Below are 20000 nucleotides of genomic sequence, written 5' to 3'. Positions count from 1 at the left end.
GCCCCGAGCGCCTCCTGCGCTCTCACCATCTTGCGGGGCGAGGGGCGCGGCGGGAAGCTGGCACCTGCCCGGGGGGGCAACATCTGAGGGGAAAACTGTTTCTTTTGATACCGCTCGTACAGTCACGAAGTGCTCCTTAAGGACAGCCAGTGGAGCCGCACGCAGGGACTAGCGGGGTAGGCGCGCCCACCCCGGGGCTAGGGGCACCGGCACCGGGAATAGGAAGCGACATCCATACGTGACGCACGGGCTTTCGGGACAAGGCGCGTTTATTGCGCGACTGGACCGGCTTACCCTGGGATGGGCTATCCCGGCTTCCCCGCCGGGGCCGCTTGTCCGGCGCTTTGTGCGCACAGGCGCACTGGCGGCCGCTCTTCTCCATCGCACAGTTGGAGCTGACCCTGCTGTGCTGTGTCCAGTTCTGGGCTCCTCGATACAAGGAACAGAAGGGGCTACTGGCGAGGATCCACCGGAGAGCTACAAAGATGATCAGGGATCTGGAGCATCTCTCTTATGAGGAGAGGCTGCAGAAGCTGAGCCTGTTTAGTTAGACTAGAGAAGACTGAGAGGGAATCTCATCAATATATATAAGTATCTCAGAGGTGGGTGCCAAGGGAATGGTGCCAGACTCGTTTCAGTGGTGCCCAGTGACAGACATGGAGAAATAGCCGTAAACTAAAACATAAGAAGTTCCACTGTAACATGAGGAAGAACTCACTGAGAGTGGCATAGCACTGGAACAGGCTGCCCGGGGAGGTCGAAGAGCCTCCCTCTCTGGAGACACTCAAAATTCACCTGGACACGTTCCTGTGTCACCTGCTCTAGGTGACCCTGCCTTGGCAGGAGGTTGGATGATCTTGACTGGATGATCTTCAGAAGTCCCTCCCAACCCTAACAATTGTGTGATTCTGTGGTATTTCTAAGGAGTGCAAGGGACGCGGGCGGGCTGGCCACGCGGGTGATCTGGCTCCTCAGGGGCACCGGGGAGCGGGAAAACAGCGCTTCAGCCCGCCCGGCTGCCCGGGGTCCCGTGGGGCAGAAACAGCTCGTCCCCTGGAACGAGCCTGCCGGAACGCCGGCCTCTGCCCGGAGGGGCCGCCCCGCCCCGCCCCGCCCCTTGCGCGGGCGGCGGGGGGAGGGCGGTGCGGTGGCCGCCCCGCTGCGGCGCTGGGCCGGAGGGGGTGGGTGGCCGGGCGGGTGCTATGGGGGCGCTGCTATGGTGGGACCAGCTGCGGGCCGGCAGCTCGGAGGTGGACTGGTGTGAGGACAACTACACCATCGTGCCCGCCATCGCCGAGTTCTACAACACGGTGCGTGGCGGCGGCCGCTGCCCGGTGGTGCGGGAGCGACGACCCCTCGGAGCCGGGGCGCGGCGGGTGGGCGAGCGTGAGGCGGCGGCAGGGTCCGCTTCTGCCCTGGGGGCTCCTGCTTCCTGCCAGCTCCGTCTCCTGCAGGGTTTTCGTGGAATTGTAGCTTGTCCTTCTGTGGCTGCCTCCTTTTGCTTCTCTACTCTCTGACATGCCTAAAATTAAAGAAAAAGAAGAGGTTCCGTGTTGCAGGTATAAAATGGGAAGGTTTACTAGTCATACTAGCCATACTACTACTACTAGTAACTAATGTGCAGCAGGCCCCCTCCTCGTCTGTGCCGAGCCTTGTGATGGCCAGGCACAGAATTTTTGGTGCTGGATTGCCCGCGTCTGGTACCCGTCTGCTAGACAGGTGGCAGCCCCTTGACGGCTGCAAGACAGTGATGGGTCAAGATAAAAACACCTTGGTCTTTGGAGGCAAAACTGGATTTCACCCACGTATGAGAGTTTTCAGGAACGGTTTGCCTTAAGGTTGCAGGATGAAGTCAAGAGTGTACTTTTTGGAGAAAAGATGACTGTTTAAGGAAGTAGGTGAAGAAAGGAAGGAGAGGGAAGAGGAATAATGTAATTGTTGCTTCATTCTAATAAGCTGTGGTTTATTCCTGAATCCCGTTGCACCTTCTCAATAGGTTTCAGCTGCTGGAAATAACTTAAGAAAGCCCAGTCCCAGCAACAGAGCTGGGCTGCCTTGTACCACACATCTTGGAAAGAGACAATGCTCCAGACAACCTGTTGATGTAAAGAATTGGAGTGACAAATAGGTACACAAATAGGAAGATAACCCATTGGGCTTTCAAGTGCTTTGTCTTTCCATGAAAAACAGGTGTCCAGGAGCAAACCTGCAAATGTCCAGTATCTTTTCTGTTCTGTAGGTGCTTTGTCTCTTTTCTACTTTAAAATGTGCAGGTTTTTCTCTCATATTCCATCCTTTTCTGATCTTTCTCTTTCAAGCCAATGTCTAATGAAGAAAGAATTAGGTGTCTGGCTTCACTTACTGGAGTCTGTATAATGGGAGGTGCTGCACATACAGAGCACATAATTCCATGGTGCATGGTGTACGTTGTTTTTTTCTTTTACTTTGCTGCCAAGAACCTGTGTGTGGTGGCTGTGGGAGAATTCTGAGGGTGTGTGAGAGAAACTGTTGGCTTTTTTTGTGTGTCTGATGTCACTGTGCAAGAACCAAAAAGAAAGGGAGGAAAATGTCAAGATAAAAAAGGTTATTTGAAGACAGCAAATGTGTTTGGGAGCCAGCTATGCAGGGGGATGGGTATCCATCTGACTGTATGTGCTGGTTCAGTCTAAAGTAGAGTTAATTTTCTTCATAGTTGCTTCTGTGGGGTGGATGTTTTGTGCTAGAAACAGTGTTAATAATTCAGGGATGTTTTCGTTTGCTGCTCAGCAGCGCTCCTCGGGCCAAGGCCTTTTCTGCTGCTCACCGCACCCCACTAGTGAGTGGCCTGGGGGTGCACAAGGAATTGGGAGGGGACACAGCTGGGACAGCTGATTCCAGCTCACCCATGGGATATCCCAGACCATATGGCATTGTGGTCAGCATAGAGAACTGGGGGAAAAAGAAGGAAACGATTTGAAGTGATGGTGGTTGTCTTTCCAAGTCACTGTTACACGTGATGGGGTCCTGCTTTCCTAGCGATGGCTGAACTCCTGCCTGCCCATGAGAAGTGCTGAAAGAATTCCCTGTATCACTTTGCGTATGTGCGCAGCTTTTGCTTTACCTATTAAAGTGTCTTTTTCTCAACCCACAGTTTCTCAACCCACCCAATTTCCTCACACTTACCCTTCCAATTCTCTCCCCCTTCCTGCTGCAAAGAACGTGAGCGAGCGGCTGGGCAGTGATTAAACCACTAAAAAGTTGCTGGCAGGGATTAAACCACAACACTGTACTGAGCTGATTAGCCGTGGTATAGAAGCTTGCAAAATGCTAGAAGCTGCAGTTGTGTCCAGATGAATAACTGAGGTTCCAGACAGACACAGAAAAAAGTCTGCCCTGAAGCCTGCTATATTGTGGCAGCTGTGTGCAAACAGCAAGCTGTACACCAAAAGCAGAAGGAAAAAAGAGGCCGTGTTGAGGGTAGTCGTGTTTAGCCTCTCTTCAGTAGTACTGAGTCATTGTAAGGGTTTGATTTTTGTATTAGGAACTTCTGAAAATTAAAGCAGTGACTTGAAGTGGATTGATGCAGTTGTGCAACTGTGTCTGCATAAAAACTGATGCTCACAAGACAGTTGGGAAATTTTGGCCCTACTCTAACAGGGATCTTAGGTGACATCTAAATTTTATTCATTTTAGGATGGTGGTTCAGTTCTGACTGACTCAATCAAACCTCTTGAAGTGTCAGGAACCATTCTTCAGCAAACCTGAATCTGGTATCTGGGTCGTTAAGCTTTAGATTAAAACCTTCCTAATCCACATTTTAAACTGCCACAGTTGAGGTCAGAGTTGTGGTTAAGGTCTCACGCAATATTTGTGTAAGCACAAAACTAGAGCAGCTTATCTGTAGTGTATTTGTAAAACATTTATTTATTCTGGTGAGACTCAAACCAAAGCACTCAACACACTTAAATCAGTAGCAGAATATCTGTTTATAGGTTTTGAACAAATTGATCAGACTGATTTTTTAAAACATACACACGGACTGATGTGATTTTGTCTAGCTGAAGTGATTGAGGACTTATACTTTTTCAGTAAAGAAGCCACAAAACGCTCTGGCTCAAATTGAAAGAATATCTTTTTTTTTCCCCTTTTCTTTCTGTAATGAATAAAGTAATGTGTCTTGATGCAGTATAACCCTACTCCAGAACATAAACAAATACTTCCTTCATGATCAAAACAGTTTACTCTCTGAAGAGATATCTACAAAAAAAACTATTGTGTTTTAAACACCTGAAACCAGTATTTTTCTCCTGTTATTAGCAAAGTCAGTACTTAGCAGTTCAATATGTTGCATTCAGTTGTACTTTCTTGCCAAATTTCCATTTAAGAAGGGAATTGCCAGGGTTTTATTTCTCCTTTTGTATTCCGTAGTGGCATGGAGATAAAAGTGTTAAAAAGCTGTGAAGTAGTCTTAGGAGTGTGAGAAAATGCTTGTACTCTCTCTACTTCATGTTTTTTATCACTGAAGATTTTTAGTGTTTGTGAATGGCATGCTCATGTACTGGGATATAGAAGATACAAACTCTCTGATCTCACTGAGAGCTACTTCAGTTCACTTTTGCATTCTGCTCACAAAGAAGTAGAGCAGTAAGTTTTCCTCTGGTGGTTGAATGCTGCAGCTGCTGTCTGGGAGATGTAGCTGATAGTGAAGAATACAGGAGCTTTGGTAGGACTGCAGGAAATATGCTGTGTCAGGAGTGGCCAGATGTAAGTGAAGTTCTGTGGTCATGATCTGAGCAAGCCTCTGGCATTCTCCCTGTCCAATAGGCCTATGTCCTGTATTCTTATCATATACTTAATTCGTTGGAAATTAAAACTAAAGGTGCAGAATTATATGAAGTCAAAGGATGGACTGTTATTGATGGGCTGCTTGCCTTTTTTCTAGAACTGTAACTTTTAATCATTGCCTTTTGTGGATCCTGAAGGAAATTTTCTCTACTACTGATATCCATTTTTGCACTTAACTGTATGAGCATTTCAATTGTACTTCATAAAATCATGCAGGCCAATTTATTATGTAAAAAATTGCACATGCACTTTCTGAAACCATGCTTTCTGAAATCATACTGTAGTATTGAAACTTACAGTACTAAAATTATTTCAACTTCTAAGATTTTACGAAATCTTCCTGCTGGCCACTGCAAAGAGTGCAAGTCATGATCAGGCTCCAGTTTGCAAGGGTTTTCCTGCAGTTGCAGGCAGGACTTTAGCATGAATGGTAGTTCAGTGCCAGAGGAGCGCTACCACAGGACCGAACTGCTCCCTTGTTGGTTCATCTCTAGTGTAAATCTGCATTGTACAGCTGTGGTAAGCAGATCTAGTGTTTCCTTTGTTGTCTTGATCGTAGGCAGAATAAGGACTTTCTGGCCAAACTTTTATAGACTGTGATTGCCTGTTCTGATTTTCCTCATTGGTCAGTTTCAGCTGTAGAGATGGAATAGTTGTCTTCCAATCCACTTTGTTTATAACCATCTATTTTTGCCTATTGACAGCTGTCTTTGGCCTAACTGTGTCTAAAAGCCAAAAATGCGTAGAGCACTCCCAGGCCCCTAGAGGATTCGTTCATATTCCATCATCCCTGCTGTCGCCATGTATGATTTCTGCCTGCCTTGGGGTGAGGGGAGTCTTCCTGCTCTGTGCTTGTGTCAGTACTGGGATCCTGATCCATGACTGTGTTCCCAGCATTGCTGCATGGAGTTACGTGTTTTCTTTTGTGAATGGAAGATGCTCGTGAGCCTTTCTTTGAACATATAGGTTGCTTTACATAGGTTAAGCAAATTGTTCTGCCTCTTAAAATCTGTTCTGAGATTGTGTTGAATGGTGGACAACAGTAGCTGAATGAACAAATTCATATGTTGTTCTTGAATTATTTCTCCATAGATTTTCACTAATGTCAATAAAAGTTTGTAAGTCTCTGTGAAGAGGTGATCTTTCCCAAAGGAGTGCTCTTGCCTCAGAGTTGTTTTCTACATCAACTTTACGGAAATGTTGCAAGGGGTGATTTTTTTCTTGTGCTGATGCTAAGCAGGCAAACATGAGAAAGCTGAGGCTGGAGAACTCATTCAGTCCCCTACCCCATTGTGAAGCAGCAGTAGAGTCTTTTCATAGCTGCTCAGTTATAGTGCCATGCCTGGCCCTCAGCAATGGCAGCTCCTTCTGGGGAGAACCAAGTGATCACTACCAGTGTGACAGCTCCCGCTAATTGCCAGTAAAGTATTTTCAGTCTTTAACTAGAGAATCATGCTTTAGGCTGTTGGTAGGCAAGAGAAAACATAAAATGTGCTCAAATCTTACACATTAAATTACAAAAACCTCTAGCAATGGTCTGAATTATCAGCTTTTTCACCTTCTTGTAGCTAGTTTCAATTCATATTCAGTTGTTTCTGTAATGGAGAACCAAGAGAAAAAAATGAAATGTAAAAGGACGTCAAGCTCCAGGCTCTCTTTGCCCTGCACAAAAAGGGTTCTAACTCTTTTAGCTTAGTGGTGTATTTCAGACCTTCCACATAATAGCTATTGCTCAGTAAATTGACTTCCAGCTTGACTAGCTTTGTCTAGTGCCAGTTCTTCTAGTGCTTTTTCCATGTTAGGCTTGACAGCCATTGAGAGGACAAGTCACTGGTCTGTGCATCCTGTTCCTCAGCTGCTTGCTCTTGTATGCCGTCTGAATTGCAGCAGTCTTGAATATTTGTAGATTCTTAATAAAATTCCTCTGGGAATCAGCTTGAAATGTAGTTTAAAGATGACTAGCCGCATTTTATGTTACTTAAAGTTTTTATGCTGTTATTTATTAGTGATGTTACACAAAACAAATTGATGCTTTTGCAAAAACAGCTAAGCATTCGAAAAAACAGAGGGCCATTATTTACTGAGCTAGGGCTTCACTGGATGCCAAAATGTTGTTATTATAGATGTCTTAGAAACTTATGGATATTTAAGGTTTGTTTGCTTTCTGTCTTTGTGAGACTGTGTTGTTTTTTTTCCTAGATAAGCAACGTCTTGTTTTTCATTTTACCACCCATATGTATGTGCTTGTTCCGTCAATATGCAATCTGCTTCAACAGTGGAATATATTTAATATGGACTCTGCTAGTCGTGGTTGGTAAGTTGGTTAGTCTGTTTGCCAACTCATGTGTGACTTGAGAGAGGAAGTCAGTTCTTACTGCTTGCATTTGATTGTTTTGCAAAACGAAGCAATCTTGACATGTGCAGAAGAGTTTGCCTGTACCTGCATAAAGCCGAAACAGCCATAGTTTCTGAAAGGAAAATGCCTTTTGCAATTTGAGGTTGGTGGGAACTTTGGCCACTTTTCTGTTCCCTTCCTATCTTTTTGCATACTTTTATTTTTTCATGTTTGGGCTTATTCTACAGCAGTGCTGACCCTCCTTCCTATGTTGTCATTTAAATGAGAGCTGAAAGAGCCAGTGCAACTGAAGAGGGTAGTAAGTTTTGCATTGTATTGAGAAGGGCCAAAAGCTGAGCTGTTTCGTAGATGTGAGATTCTGAAGTGTGTTCATTCCTGGAGGCACTTTAAAGGAATAATCAGAGTACTCTGGGGCAGTGTGACACTTTCCACCTGTAAACCTACATGATCGAGTAGTCATCAGATGCTGCTTTTTATCTTTGTCTTACCTATTCTTCTGCTATTGAGAAAATTCAGAAGCAGCATTTGTCTTGTGTTCCTTAATTAGTTTTGCATTATACTTTTCCATATGATGTCTCTTCATATACATCTGCTTTTTTAGTAGGAACTGACATCTTCAGCTGCTACTTTTGTGAAGTGTTTGCTTTGTAATTAATGAGAGGCAGATGACCTGGATTGCATCTTAGGAAAGTTGGCGTTTGTTTTCTGGTTTTATTTTTTAATAATCTTTTCTTGACCAAATGGTATCCACTATTTTCTATGAAGTTCTGAGCATGAGCAGTGTGTTTTGGTCTATTATGGTACTGCAACTATTTATACTGTCTTTTGATTAATTCTTCCAGGAATTGGATCTGTTTATTTTCATGCCACACTCAGTTTCCTGGGCCAGATGCTGGATGAGCTGGCTATTCTCTGGGTCCTGATGTGTGCTCTTGCCATGTGGTTCCCTAGGAGATACCTGCCCAGGGTTTTTCGAAATGACAGGTAATCATACAATCATGCATGTACGCTTTCAAGTTTCTTGAAACTTCTTGTGCTAACACCTAAACCTGCACATAATGGCACTGAGTTATCATCCAGCCTTACCACTGCTGCTGTTATCTTTTCTCACTCCATTCTCTTATGGTTGCTTATATTTCAGCCCATTTTTTTTGGAATTCCTGAGTCTGCAGTTGCTGATGGCAGGGTTTGCACCCTGTAACTTCAGGTGTTGGGATGAGGTGACTTGCCTCTGGAAGAGTCTATTCTTGTTTATTCCAGGGAGACCTTTACAATGAGTAGTTTATATAAGTTACAGCTAATGTAAGAGAAGCCAGCTTTCACTCTTCCTTTTGTATATCCTGAAGTGTAAATACAAGTGGACCTATGGAAGTCAGCTGAATGTTCATCTGAATATTTAAGGCAGTGGTTAAGGCAGTGATTGTTCTCTCTGAAGATTGCTAAGACTGGTTTGGTTTTTTGTTTTTTTCCTTGACATGTGCCTTATTAGAAGCTGCTAATGGAGGGTGGGTGAAGAGAAGTTTGTTGCCTAGATTGACCATTCCTCAAAATAGCTTGCACTGGGAAGAGTATACTTCTAATTACTCTGTACAGCCTATGTGTATGGCCCAGTTCTCTTCAACAACTTCATTAACAACTTGGACATAGGACTAGAAGGAAAACTAAGTAAATTTGCTGTTGACACAAAACTGGGAGGAGCTGTTGACTCCCTCGAAGGCAGGAAGGCCCTGCAGAGAGATCTCAACAAATTAGAGGAGTGGGCAATCGCCAGTCAGATGAAATTCAACAAGAGAAAGTGCCGGATTCTGCACCTGGGGCAACCCTGGATGGTTGTACAGACTAGGGAACGAGATGCCGGAAAGCAGTGCCATGGAAAGGGACCTGAAGGTCATGGTTGATGGCAAGTTGGATATGAGTCAGCAGTGCCCTGGCAGCCAGGAGGGCCAACTGTGTCCTGGGGGGCATCACCAGCTGGTTGAGGGAGGTGAATGTTGTGTGCAGTTTTGGGCACTGCAATATAAGGAAGATATTAAGCTATTAGAGATTGTCCAAAGGAGGGAAATGAAGACGGTGAAGGCCCTTGAGGGGAAGCTGCATGAGAAGCGGCTGAGGTAATTTGATCTGTTCAGCCTGGAGAAGAGGAGTCTGAGGGGAGACCTCTTTGCAATCTTCAAAATCCTCATGAGGGGAAGCAGGGAGATAGGTGCCAATCTCTTCACTCTAGAGACCAATGACGGGACTTGAGGAAAGAGTGTGAAGCTGAGTCATAGTGAGGTTTAGGTTAGATATCAGGAAAAAGTTTTTCACCCAAAGACTGGCTGGGCACTGGAACAGGCTCCCCAGGGAAGTGGTCACAGCACTAAGCCTGTCTGAGTTCAAGAAGCATGTGGACAATGCTCTCAGGTACCTGTTATGATTCTTAGGGTGTCATGTGCAGGGCCAGGAGTTGGACTCAATCCTGATGGGTCCTTTTCAACTCAGCCTATTCTATAATTTTATGTGATTTAATGGCTTTGTTATTTAGTACATCTGCATATTGCAGCACAGTGCTGTTATAGAACACCATCAACTTAACAAGCAAACAGGCTTTACTGGGGTCTTTTGGTTTATGGTGTGACTGTTAGATGTTTAGTTCAAGTGAAGAAGGATTCAGAGTCTTGAATTTATGTGTAATTTATGCAAACTCTGTAAATTATCTCTCAGAAGCCTAAAGGGGCTGTTTTATTTCATCTGTCACTATCTTCTGGTTGTGCTGAGTGTAACACCACAGTCTCGGCCCACAAGCTTGTTGTAGGGCTTTTACATTAAAAAAACCCCACCTCACAGATTTATTAAAAGGGGCCTTCAGTTCTTTTATAACAGGAGAAACACTACGATGCTTCTCAGGGGGTCAAAATAATACACTTTTACTGGCAAATTTTGGAAAATAAAGGGACTTGACAAAAATTTCAAAGAAGCGTTCAATCAACATAGAGCATTTCACAAAGCATTGACTTAGCAAATTCCAACTCATCCAGGTTTCAGTTACCCAAATATCAAGAAAAGGAAATTAGGAGAAGAAGGAAAAAGAGAGAAAGAAGGAGAGAAAACAAGAGTTATAGCTACCACCCTAGGTCCAGCACAGATCCAGCTACCAGGAGTCCAGGAAGCAGCAGGACCACAAATATGTGCTGGCTGCATGATGCTGATTTTATTGCTCTGGACTCCTGTGACCATCCCCCCCAGGTGGGGCTTCCAGTGTGCCAGCCATTCTGGGGCTGGATTAGGGGCTCCAGGGGGTGTGGTGTGGGCTGGACTAAAGGCTCCAGGGGTGGGCAGAAGTATGGGGCACTGCTCCTGATGTGCCAGTGGCTGACAGCTGCACCAGTGACTCTCAAGGGGGTGGGGTTATGGAGGGAGCAGAGCACAATCCCACCATGGCAGAACCCGATCTGCCCCCTTCCCCTCCCCACAGAGCTGTTTCCAGCCCGTAATAACTTCTTTTTCGTAACTTTTTTCAGTCCCTCACACTGGGTATATACATAGAGTGGACCAAGATGTTAAACTATATTCTTTTTTAAAGGAATAACAGCACTTTTGCAGTGGAATACTGTTGAACTTCCTGTTAAAACCATAAATACTAAATCTCCCAGGTTATAACTGATGCATAAAAATACTGAGATGAGGTGAAGGATGTCCCCTATCCTTTAACATTTCAGGACATGTCTCTTCCAGAAAATCTGTCAAGACAGTTACTTGTTAAGGTCTTAATTCCTTTTTGAAGGATACAAGAGAGAGACATACTGGGCAACAAGCCCTAACCTAGAACATGTTTGGTTAATATTTTTGGGGGTTTTATGTTGCCTAGCTAATCCTCTGTTATTATGTCTATCCTGTGCTCAGTGCTGTGGTCTTCACTTAATCCTCATCACACTTTGGATTTTCAGTGCTGCAAATGTTATTATCTATCATGACCAATTTATGGTGTCTTTATTCATTAAGACATTCATGTCAGATCAGAACTTCCTACCTAAGTATCTTGTTGCCTTCCAGGAGAAAGAAAAACATTATAGCAGAAGGCAAATGGAGTGAGCTAGGTGAAGGTGTTAACACTTGTGTCCATGGAGTGGTACTGCAGAAGTATATTGAGACCCTACTTCAGACATAGAAGAGCCATTTTTGGACAGCAACTGTTTTATAAAGCTATGGGCCAGTAGTTGGAAGGGCAATGTGATGATCCTCTGTCTGCCATAATCCCCCTGGAAATGGGTTGTTTAAAGTCCAAACTTGAAGTTTAAACAACAGTTGACATATATTTAACTTAAAAGTTGTTAGGCTGTCTGCACAGGGCCCAATTCTGATTTCATTTATGCTAAGAATATACCAAATCCTAGTCTTATAAAAGAGCATTTTGGGAATTGCTCACCTGCTGTTGAATTTGATTAAAAAAAATGTTCATATTTGCCATGTGTTTTCAGTATCTTTTAAGGCTTAAAAGGGATAAAGGAAAGCAGACTGTAAGATGACTGTAGAAGTTAGGGCATTAACAGTAACAAAATATTCTAAAAATTCATGTTAAAAGCTTGAAGAATGATGACACTGAACTTTTTTGAGGAAGTATAGTGCTGTGTGCAGAGATGGATTTGTTCATAACTTATTGTGGGAAGAGAAAGACTGGACTGTGGTCTCTGTTTTGAAGCCAGTGATGAGTGTGTGTGTGTACACGTGTGTAGAAGACCACTGCCTAGCAAAAGTTTGTGTATACGATTAACTCTGCATTCACATGCAATTCTGTGTAAGATCCACATCCACTCTATGCGTGTTGTCATTGCATGTCCTAAGCACAACTAGAGAAACCTAAATTTTGTTACATTATTAAAATAATTTTAAGGTTTCTGGTTTTAGTAGTTATCAGCTTTGAATTAAGAGCAGTCTTTCTGCCCCATAAAAACCCTATTCAGGAGCCGGTTTAAAGCTGCTGTGGGTGTCCTGTCTGGAGTTACCACCTGCCTCGCCTTCATTAAACCTGCCATCAACAACATCTCGCTAATGACTCTGGGTGTTCCCTGCACAGCTTTGCTTATTGCTGAGTTGAAGAGGTGAGTATATTTCTCCTGAATGCAGCATTGCCTTCTGAGATTCTTAGGCCAAGTATGATGATACACTAGATCTGGCTTCAGTGCTTGTAATAGCAGATCAGAAATGCTTCTTCCACATGCAAGAGGAGGTCTAGTATAAACTTGTTTGGCAGTTCAGGCATTTTTGTGAAAGATATTTTTTTCCCCTAGGCCATTACACTAGGTCAGTCTTCTGTCTTGCAACATACCTCAAGCTGCAACCCAATCTAACTCAAATCTATTTGTTTATTGTGGAATCAGAGCTAGGGTTTCACTTCATGGACAGCATTTCTTTTGTAAGGGTGAGGTGGTGGCATGATTGCAGTCTGAATACTAGTGGGAATGTGGAGCAAAGCCCAAGCGTGTGTGGAAGATGTTCCAACTCTCGAAGTTGTACTGTGAGTCTTACAGCACTTCCTCTTCTGCTATGGAGAATATGATGGAGTCAGACTGACAAAGATAAGGTTAATCACTAGGTTTTGGAGGATGGCTATCAATCAGTACCTTAGAAACCATAAAACCAGAATGCAAATAGAAAAGAACCTGAGACTGATCTTCACATTTTAAAGAGATCTTCCATTACACTGATGCCAGGAGCTGTCCAGAAACTTTTTTTTTCATCTCTTCACCCACTGCAAAAAGGACTAGGAGAGTGCTAGCATTCAAACTTGTCCTTTTTCACCTCTTCTCCAGTGTCTGAGAAGGATTTTACAACTTATGTTGGCTCTTACATATTGCATATGTCCATCAAAAGAAGTGAGTTAAGACCAATTGCACATTGGGATGATGTAATACCTATGATTTTTTTGGATGAATTCCTAAGTGTAAAAACCAATAAAAGGTTTTATTTTAAGCTATGCTGATCCCTTGGAAATTTAAATGAGATACATTCTTTTAAACCCCGAGGTGAGGAGTCATCTCATCTCCCTTTGCAGGAGAAAAATTAATTTAAGCATTACTTAAAATGCTTGCTGTTTTTCCATTCTGTTCTACCATAGCCAGGAGGGGACCACACAGACAAGTCTTGTCAAGCTGCAGTGAAAATTTATCTGTGAAACAGGTATTTGGGGAAGAAAGGAGAAGTTTATTCTGTTCACGCTGAAGTTTTTGGTATTTTAGACCAAAACTCACTCTTGTTATTCCTGTCCTAGTCTTGTGTCAGTCTTTTACAGAATTCTGCTGTGTTTTCAAATGAGTATTTTCTTCCTCACGTTTATCTTTGATGAGGAGATAATATTGTCGCAGGAGAGCATTACGTTCTTAAATGCAGACCTGGTATGCTAGGCTAGGAAGGTCTATGGCTAGGAAGTATTGTAGATAAGGAGTATCAAAAGAGCAAAAGGTAGTCAACTGTCCTTGAAAGACAAAAGAATTGTTAAACTTTATTCTCATTTCTGTCACAAGAAATCCCTTACAGTGTTTCTTTAAAAAAAAAAAAAGAAGAAAAAAAAAGAAAAATCTCTGCTAGGAGATGGTATCAATGAGAAAGTGAATGTGTATCCTTTCATTTGCTAGTCCAACCCCATGAGATACAACGTCATCAAATTAGTAGTGATTTAGTGAGTCATCATCATCAGGCATGTAACTACCTCCATGTGCAGTTAGATGCTAGAATATTGCTGAGCTTACTTCTGAGCCTTGAGACCCTAGCTTCAGGTCTGACCATTCATATTTGATTCTTCTACTAGAAATCTGACTCTGAGTGAAGCCTTGCTTCATTATCCTGGGTTGCTCACAGTTCTCTTATTCCCTTGACTAAAATGTTAAGCTAGTTAGAAGTGTTAAATATTCTTTAGGATAGAAAAGGAGATAACTGTGTTAAATTGAATTAAGCAGTTAATCAACATCCCAGCAAATTGCACTGGTTTGAAGAAAAGCTGGTATGCTTTTTTCAGGGTTCCAAGATGTTGGAAGATAACACTGCTGAAAGCGTATACCTGCCCAGTCTGTGGAATAGCAAATGACTGGAGCACACCAGTGTCTGCAGGAACTCTGATATTTAAATAACTGCCGTATGTGTTAAATAGGGAACACCGCGCATTGTGTAGACAAAAGGTGCAAATGGAAGTGCAAGCTTTGTGGGATCCAGTTTCTTTCAGATTAGAGTAGGATAGGAGCATGTCACAGATCTGTGCACAGCAGTGGGAACATGTCTTTCAGACCTTCTGCTAACAGGCCCTCTGCTAACAGGGGCCTCTTTCAGTGATAGTTTGAGTGACCAGTGCCCATGTCTATTGATAAGTAAAGGAAGGCTACGTTTCCAGGTGGTATTTGCATTACATCTCTTCATTGTATTAGAAGTAGTTGCTTTGCAATCCCCTGCCTCTTCAGCAAGCATGTCCCCAGCCCTCTGTAGCACAGTTACTGCAGGAGCTGAAGACTCCATGATGGGTCATCACAGAAAACCCAGGAGTATTACACAGATCAGACTCTTTCTGCCCTAAAGTAATCCCTTGCAGAACACCCTGCAGCATCTACTCCTATGTTTTTAAAAATAAATTGCAGTACCTGGTGATGGTACTGAGCAAACCTCTCATAACAGTCTGTACCATTTCTATGGCTGATCTTGTGTTGGGTAACTAAGCGTTCACTTTTCCTTTGAAGCCTTGAATTCTCTGCACTGTGCAGGTTAATTGCCCTCTGCTCTTGGTATTCGAGCTGTAAGTTTGAGGCCAAACCTCTTATCTTAAATGGAATGCAGTGGCACGTGTTTGTTTATGTACTTCAGACATGTCCAGGAAAGCCTTCATATTCTCCATGCACACACCCTTTCCTCTGTCAGAATGCACAAGTAGTCATCTCAGTAGTCTAGTTTTATCTGTTAAATGTATGAAATTGATCCATACATGTATCTGCTTAGGTACATGGTTTAGTGTCGCGGTCTTACAAACAGTTGTACATCTCAGCGAAGACTGTAAATGTGCCTTAGCATTAATGGGAATCTATATAAAGTGCCATCTATGAACAACTCTGAGCACTTGCTGAATGGCTGGTTGTTAACTGACAGCATGTGTAACTAATCATTAGTTGTCCTGAGTACCCCTCCCTACATATGGGAATGGTTTGATGTTTGCCCACCATTTGCACATTGGTGTTACAGACAATACCCAAAACACAGCTACTGATAAAAAGTTTGTTTGTTTTGTTACCTCACCACTGCCTTGCATCAAAGCCAGATTTACTGTATGTGAAGTTCATCTGTTATGGACATTTCTGGTGGAGTCATTTTAAAGATGGGTGTTTGGCATTGTTTTATAACAACTTATGTTTTTCTTTTCAGGTGTGAAAACCTCCGTGTATACAAACTGGGTCTCTTTTCAGGTCTTTGGTGGATGCTAGCACTTTTCTGCTGGATCAGTGACAAAGCATTTTGTGAGATCTGGTCCTCATTTAATTTCCCCTATTTGCATTGTGTATGGTAAGTATTGTGTATGAAGTCCAAAGTTTGATTCAAATGTGAATCAAACTCACCACATTACCCTTCTGTGCTGCCTGGTGGCTATTTCTCGTTAGTTCTAGACAGAATTACTGGTAAAATTATAAGCCCAGAGGAAGTCTCACACTATTCAATGTGGGAGATTTTGGAGTCTCTTTGGCCTGATCAAATTCTTCAGACCCAAAGTTCATTAATTGTAAGTGAATTCCTTGCCATACTGATTAGTAAAAATCCCACAGCACTGCTCAGCTGAAGCTGTGATTATGAAAACTTAGATTTCCATCAATAACAGTGATGGTAATCCTCATGGTGAATGAGGATTAATGATTAATTAATGATGGTGAAGTAGAGGAACAGCGAAGGGCTTTGATACCTTTTCTGTTTTACTACCCAGCAAATTGTGGTCGCTTACTCAGTGGGCCATATGTCAGCATTTCTGCACGGGTCTGTCAGGTGCAGAGAAGCCAAAAAGCAGAAGTTTGTTTAAACCAAGGATAGGCTACAGCTTTGTAGTTTTCTTTATTCTCTGTATTCTTTTCCTTCCATGCAAAGGACAGGCAGCAACCCTATGGGGAACTTGGGAAATATGGTGAACAACAGACTGATTTTATAGTGATCTAGTTGACTACTTCACTGAAGTCATATTACTGATTTTTTTTTTCTTTCTTCTCCTCTTTTTTTGTTTGTTTGTTTGGGTTGGGTTTTTGTTTGGTTTTTTATGTTTTGTTTCTTTGTTTTTGGGGGGGGTTGTTTGGTTTTTTTGGATGTGTGGGTGTCTGTTCTCAGGCACATTTTGATCTGCCTTGCGGCATACCTGGGCTGTGTCTGCTTTGCTTACTTTGATGCTGCCTCTGAGATACCTGAACAGGGCCCTGTCATAAAGTTCTGGCCCAGTGAAAGATGGGCATTCATTGGAGTTCCCTATGTCACCCTCCTCTGCGCACACAAGAAGTCACCTGTGAAGATTACATGAAGTCGACAATGGAATGGGGATGGATTTTCAATTTACATTCAAGCATAGACAATATTTAAATAATGATAAATGACCAGTGTTGTGTTTTCTCTTGTAAGTGCTAAGATAGGCAGCACTTGAAATGTCATAGGAAGAGGAGGGAAGTGTGTTCTTTCCTCTCTGAAGAGGAGAGAGGAAGCAGGAACGTGGAGGCACTTCAACACTAAAGTAACAAATGGCTTCTCTAGTTGGCTCTGTTTTGCACTGAATGTTTTTGATGTAGCATTTCTCTTGATAAAAGCTCTTTCCAAATACCAGCGTCAAGGAATGATGTTTCTGCAGTAAGTCACCTGTGGTACTTGAGTCAATTCTTTTGTAACTGCTGGATTAAGGCCTTCTTTGTGAAAGAAGCCAGTCCAAGAAGCTTATGTGTCATCCTGTGTCCTTCATAGGCTCTGATTTTGCTGATAGCCACAAGAGTGTGCTTGAAGCCCTTGCTACTCCCAGCCTGGTGTGGCACACAGGAAGTCTGGCTGAGCATCACAGTGGATCACAGGGTACATGGTTGCTTCCCCAAGTACAACAGGAAACTAGTGTTTGCAGCTAGGTAACTGTGTGAGTGCAGTTAGGCAGTGTAGATGCAGAAGTAGCTGACACAAGTCCCTAAAACCAAATAGGAGTTCAAGGCTCTACTGTATTTCCACTGACCTGTGAACATTTGTATGCTGCATATTTCCCTTTTACAGAAATGCCACAGAAATCCCTCTGCCTCTGCGGACACTTTTGGTCTTGAATTTGGCATTGAAGCACACACAGAAGTGTAAATACTAACTTCAGTAAGATCTTAGGTCAGCATGGATTGACAGTGTGATTAAACTGCAAAAACTTGTATGTGCCTGGCTGCACATGTCATTTGAGAGGTTGCTTCTCACCAATGCATTGCAAAGTGATGTAAAAAATAGTCCAGTGCTCCACTGATTATACTTAGGAAGAAAGTGGGTAACTGCTTAAAAACCAAGCTGAAGACCTAGATTTCAGTGAGCAGTAAAATGGGATATTGCATCTCACATTCTTAGGAAAGGACAGTAGATTCAGATTTTCTGTTTCTTTTCAGCCTATTTTGTAAAGATAAGGGATGTCTAGGTTGATTTAGTTCTAAGATTATTGGGGTTGAAGTTTAGGAATGACTATGGCTCTTGTAAGCAATTTGTGCTAGGCCTGTTTAAAAAATGATGCGAAGCGCAGGCATGTTTTTCAAATATTAGCCATTGTAGCTGCTAATAGCTGCAGTTTTGGAGAAAAAAGGGTCTACTGACATTCCATCAAACTGTAATATCAGAACCCTAAGTGGGTTAAGGCTTTAAATATACAGTGTTACTAATAAGTGTTATTTTCTTTATGTATTAGACCAGAAAGTATGATTTCTTCTTTTGCTAACACATCTCAAGCTGTACTTGTTTTTTATCAATGTGAAAATGTACTCTATACAGTATGATATTTATGAAAGTGACTTTTAGCAATAACTTTGTGGTGAATTAACTTTCAAGCATTTTAAAAAGCTTTTGTACTCAAGTTTATGCTTAGAAAGCAACAACTATGTTGTATGCTGATCTACTTAAAGCAGATTGCTAGTGGAAAATATGACTGTCTTCTTGAGACCTTCAAAGTGGGTAAGTAGACTACTGTCAGATGACTGCCCAATCATAAAAGCAGCAAAATCTTTCCAGTGGAACAGTGCATATTTATACCACTTGCTAGTAGATTTGAAACATCTTTTTTGACACAAAGTGATACAATTTTTGTATGTAACCTGTTTGTAAAAATTCATGTTGGAATGTTTGTTACTCTTTGAAAGGCAGCTGTTTTGTCCTTTTCCTTCCTTTCTCCCTGATTATGAAATGCTCAGTTTCAAACACTTCTCAGGTATTAAGTTATATGATTATACAGATAGGATTGCTGGCTGGAACCCAGCTAAGGTTTCTGATGCCTAATATGGCCCTACTTTGAGTAAGATTTTTTGATATTGTTTGCTAAATTATTATGTAACAATAAGTAAGTTATTTTCAGTATTGCTTGGGAATGTAATAACTGCAGACATAATGTACTATTCAAAATGACTGGAGCCTTCTTATGCGATATTTTGTTTGACAGCAACCTCTGACTCAAAGGGTTCTAATCAATCTGCTGTTAACTGCTGTTCTGCTCTGCAGAGTCTGACTGCTCACAAAGTAGTAATTTCATAATTTAAAAAATCTCAGTGCATTCAGCTATTGAAGAGGTAAATGAAGGCAGATACAGGCCAAGAATCATCTGTATTTCTAGTAACTAACCTCTAGCCTTCATATTCTTCATAGGAGATTCTGTGAACAAAGAGCACTATGTATTATTCAAAGCTTCATTGTAGAACTAGTTGGCGTATTCCACTGTAGCAGCAGCTCACCACTTTTAGATGTAGGTACTGCACTTTACATTAAATTAGTATTAACTTCTGAAAATAGCTAAATTTATTTCAAAGAGTAAAAAACATGCAGTTTTTACATCTTCACAGATTGCACCTTCAGGTTAACATTAGTACCCAAAAAAGTATGTGAATGGCATACAGAGGGGTTTGTGCACTGGATCATACAGATGAATATATATGTGCCGAAGTAGCTGTATCATGTTGCAGCAGTATAAAATGATGTGCAGGCACCTGCATGTTTTAAAGCCTCAGAATGCTTTCTTCCCCTACCAGAGTAAGTTGGTTCATAGTCTTTAGGTTCAGTTAAAAGTTTATTTGGTGGGATGCAGTGGTGTGTTGAGGATATCGTAGATACTGGCATGTGATATCCATCATTCCTTTAATGTTAAATTTCATGTTTTTTAAGATGGAATGGTTAACTTTCCATGGTGGCAAACACTTTCCCAATTCACAGTCATTAAAAACTCAATAAATAGTACGTAAGGAATGGTGTTGGGCTGAGTTTTCTTCCTGTCTCTGTTGAAGTCTGTATGCTGAATGTTTGTGGAAAGCATGTAACACTTTGCAGCATTAATCTGCATTTGGAGTAAATATTGTTTGCTTTTTCATACATTATGTTTCTAGAGAAAAATGCAGCAGTCTGTATAATTCCTTGAAATATAGTAAGGATAACTTCTCCTTTACATGGATAACAGCAGTTCTGACTCATGGAGGAGGAGGGAGACTGCATTAGATATAAGACCATTAATTAGTGAGATAGAGATTACTTTGCTTAGCAAACTGGTTCTTGCAACCAGAACAAATACTTGGAAAACTGCAAGCCCATGAAACAACAAGGATGAGTAGCAAGAAATGGCTAAAAATGAGTGGCCTGT

The 20000-nt window shown here is 42.2% G+C and overlaps 1 protein-coding gene across 3 annotated transcripts; it reads left to right on the top strand.

Moving 5' to 3' along the window:
• The first annotated feature begins 41 nt into the window (after positions 1-41).
• Positions 42-18093, top strand: ACER2 (alkaline ceramidase 2). Of its 3 annotated transcripts, none has more exons than XM_027670695.1 (6): positions 42-602; positions 7024-7138; positions 8023-8164; positions 12121-12258; positions 15557-15694; positions 16499-18093. In XM_027670695.1, the coding sequence occupies exons 2-6, from the start codon at positions 7063-7065 to the stop codon at positions 16683-16685; spliced, it is 681 nt and encodes a 226-aa protein (XP_027526496.1). In that variant the 5' UTR covers positions 42-602; positions 7024-7062; the 3' UTR covers positions 16686-18093. The 3 variants fall into 3 exon arrangements, with proteins under 3 accessions (XP_027526496.1, XP_027526493.1, XP_027526494.1); XM_027670692.1 differs by lacking the exon at positions 42-602 and adding an exon at positions 1173-1310; XM_027670693.1 differs by lacking the exons at positions 42-602; positions 12121-12258 and adding an exon at positions 1173-1310.
• The last annotated feature ends 1907 nt before the right edge of the window (positions 18094-20000 follow it).

The sequence above is a fragment of the Neopelma chrysocephalum genome, unplaced genomic scaffold (genome assembly GCF_003984885.1).
Source record: "Neopelma chrysocephalum unplaced genomic scaffold, ASM398488v2 Primary Assembly neopelma1_96926, whole genome shotgun sequence".
Classification (NCBI taxonomy): Eukaryota; Metazoa; Chordata; class Aves; order Passeriformes; family Pipridae; genus Neopelma; species Neopelma chrysocephalum.
Note: the sequence above shows the minus strand (reverse complement) of the source record. Positions and strands in the feature narration are given on the sequence as shown.

Coding starts and splice junctions, on each gene's coding strand:
- ACER2 (XM_027670692.1), top strand. CDS start 1,203: ATGGGGGCGCTGCTATGGTGGGACCAGCTGCGGGCCGGCAGCTCGGAG. Junction 7,139..8,022: donor GACTCTGCTAGTCGTGGTTG/GTAAGTTGGTTA, acceptor TAATTCTTCCAG/GAATTGGATCTGTTTATTTT. Junction 15,695..16,498: donor CCCTATTTGCATTGTGTATG/GTAAGTATTGTG, acceptor GTCTGTTCTCAG/GCACATTTTGATCTGCCTTG.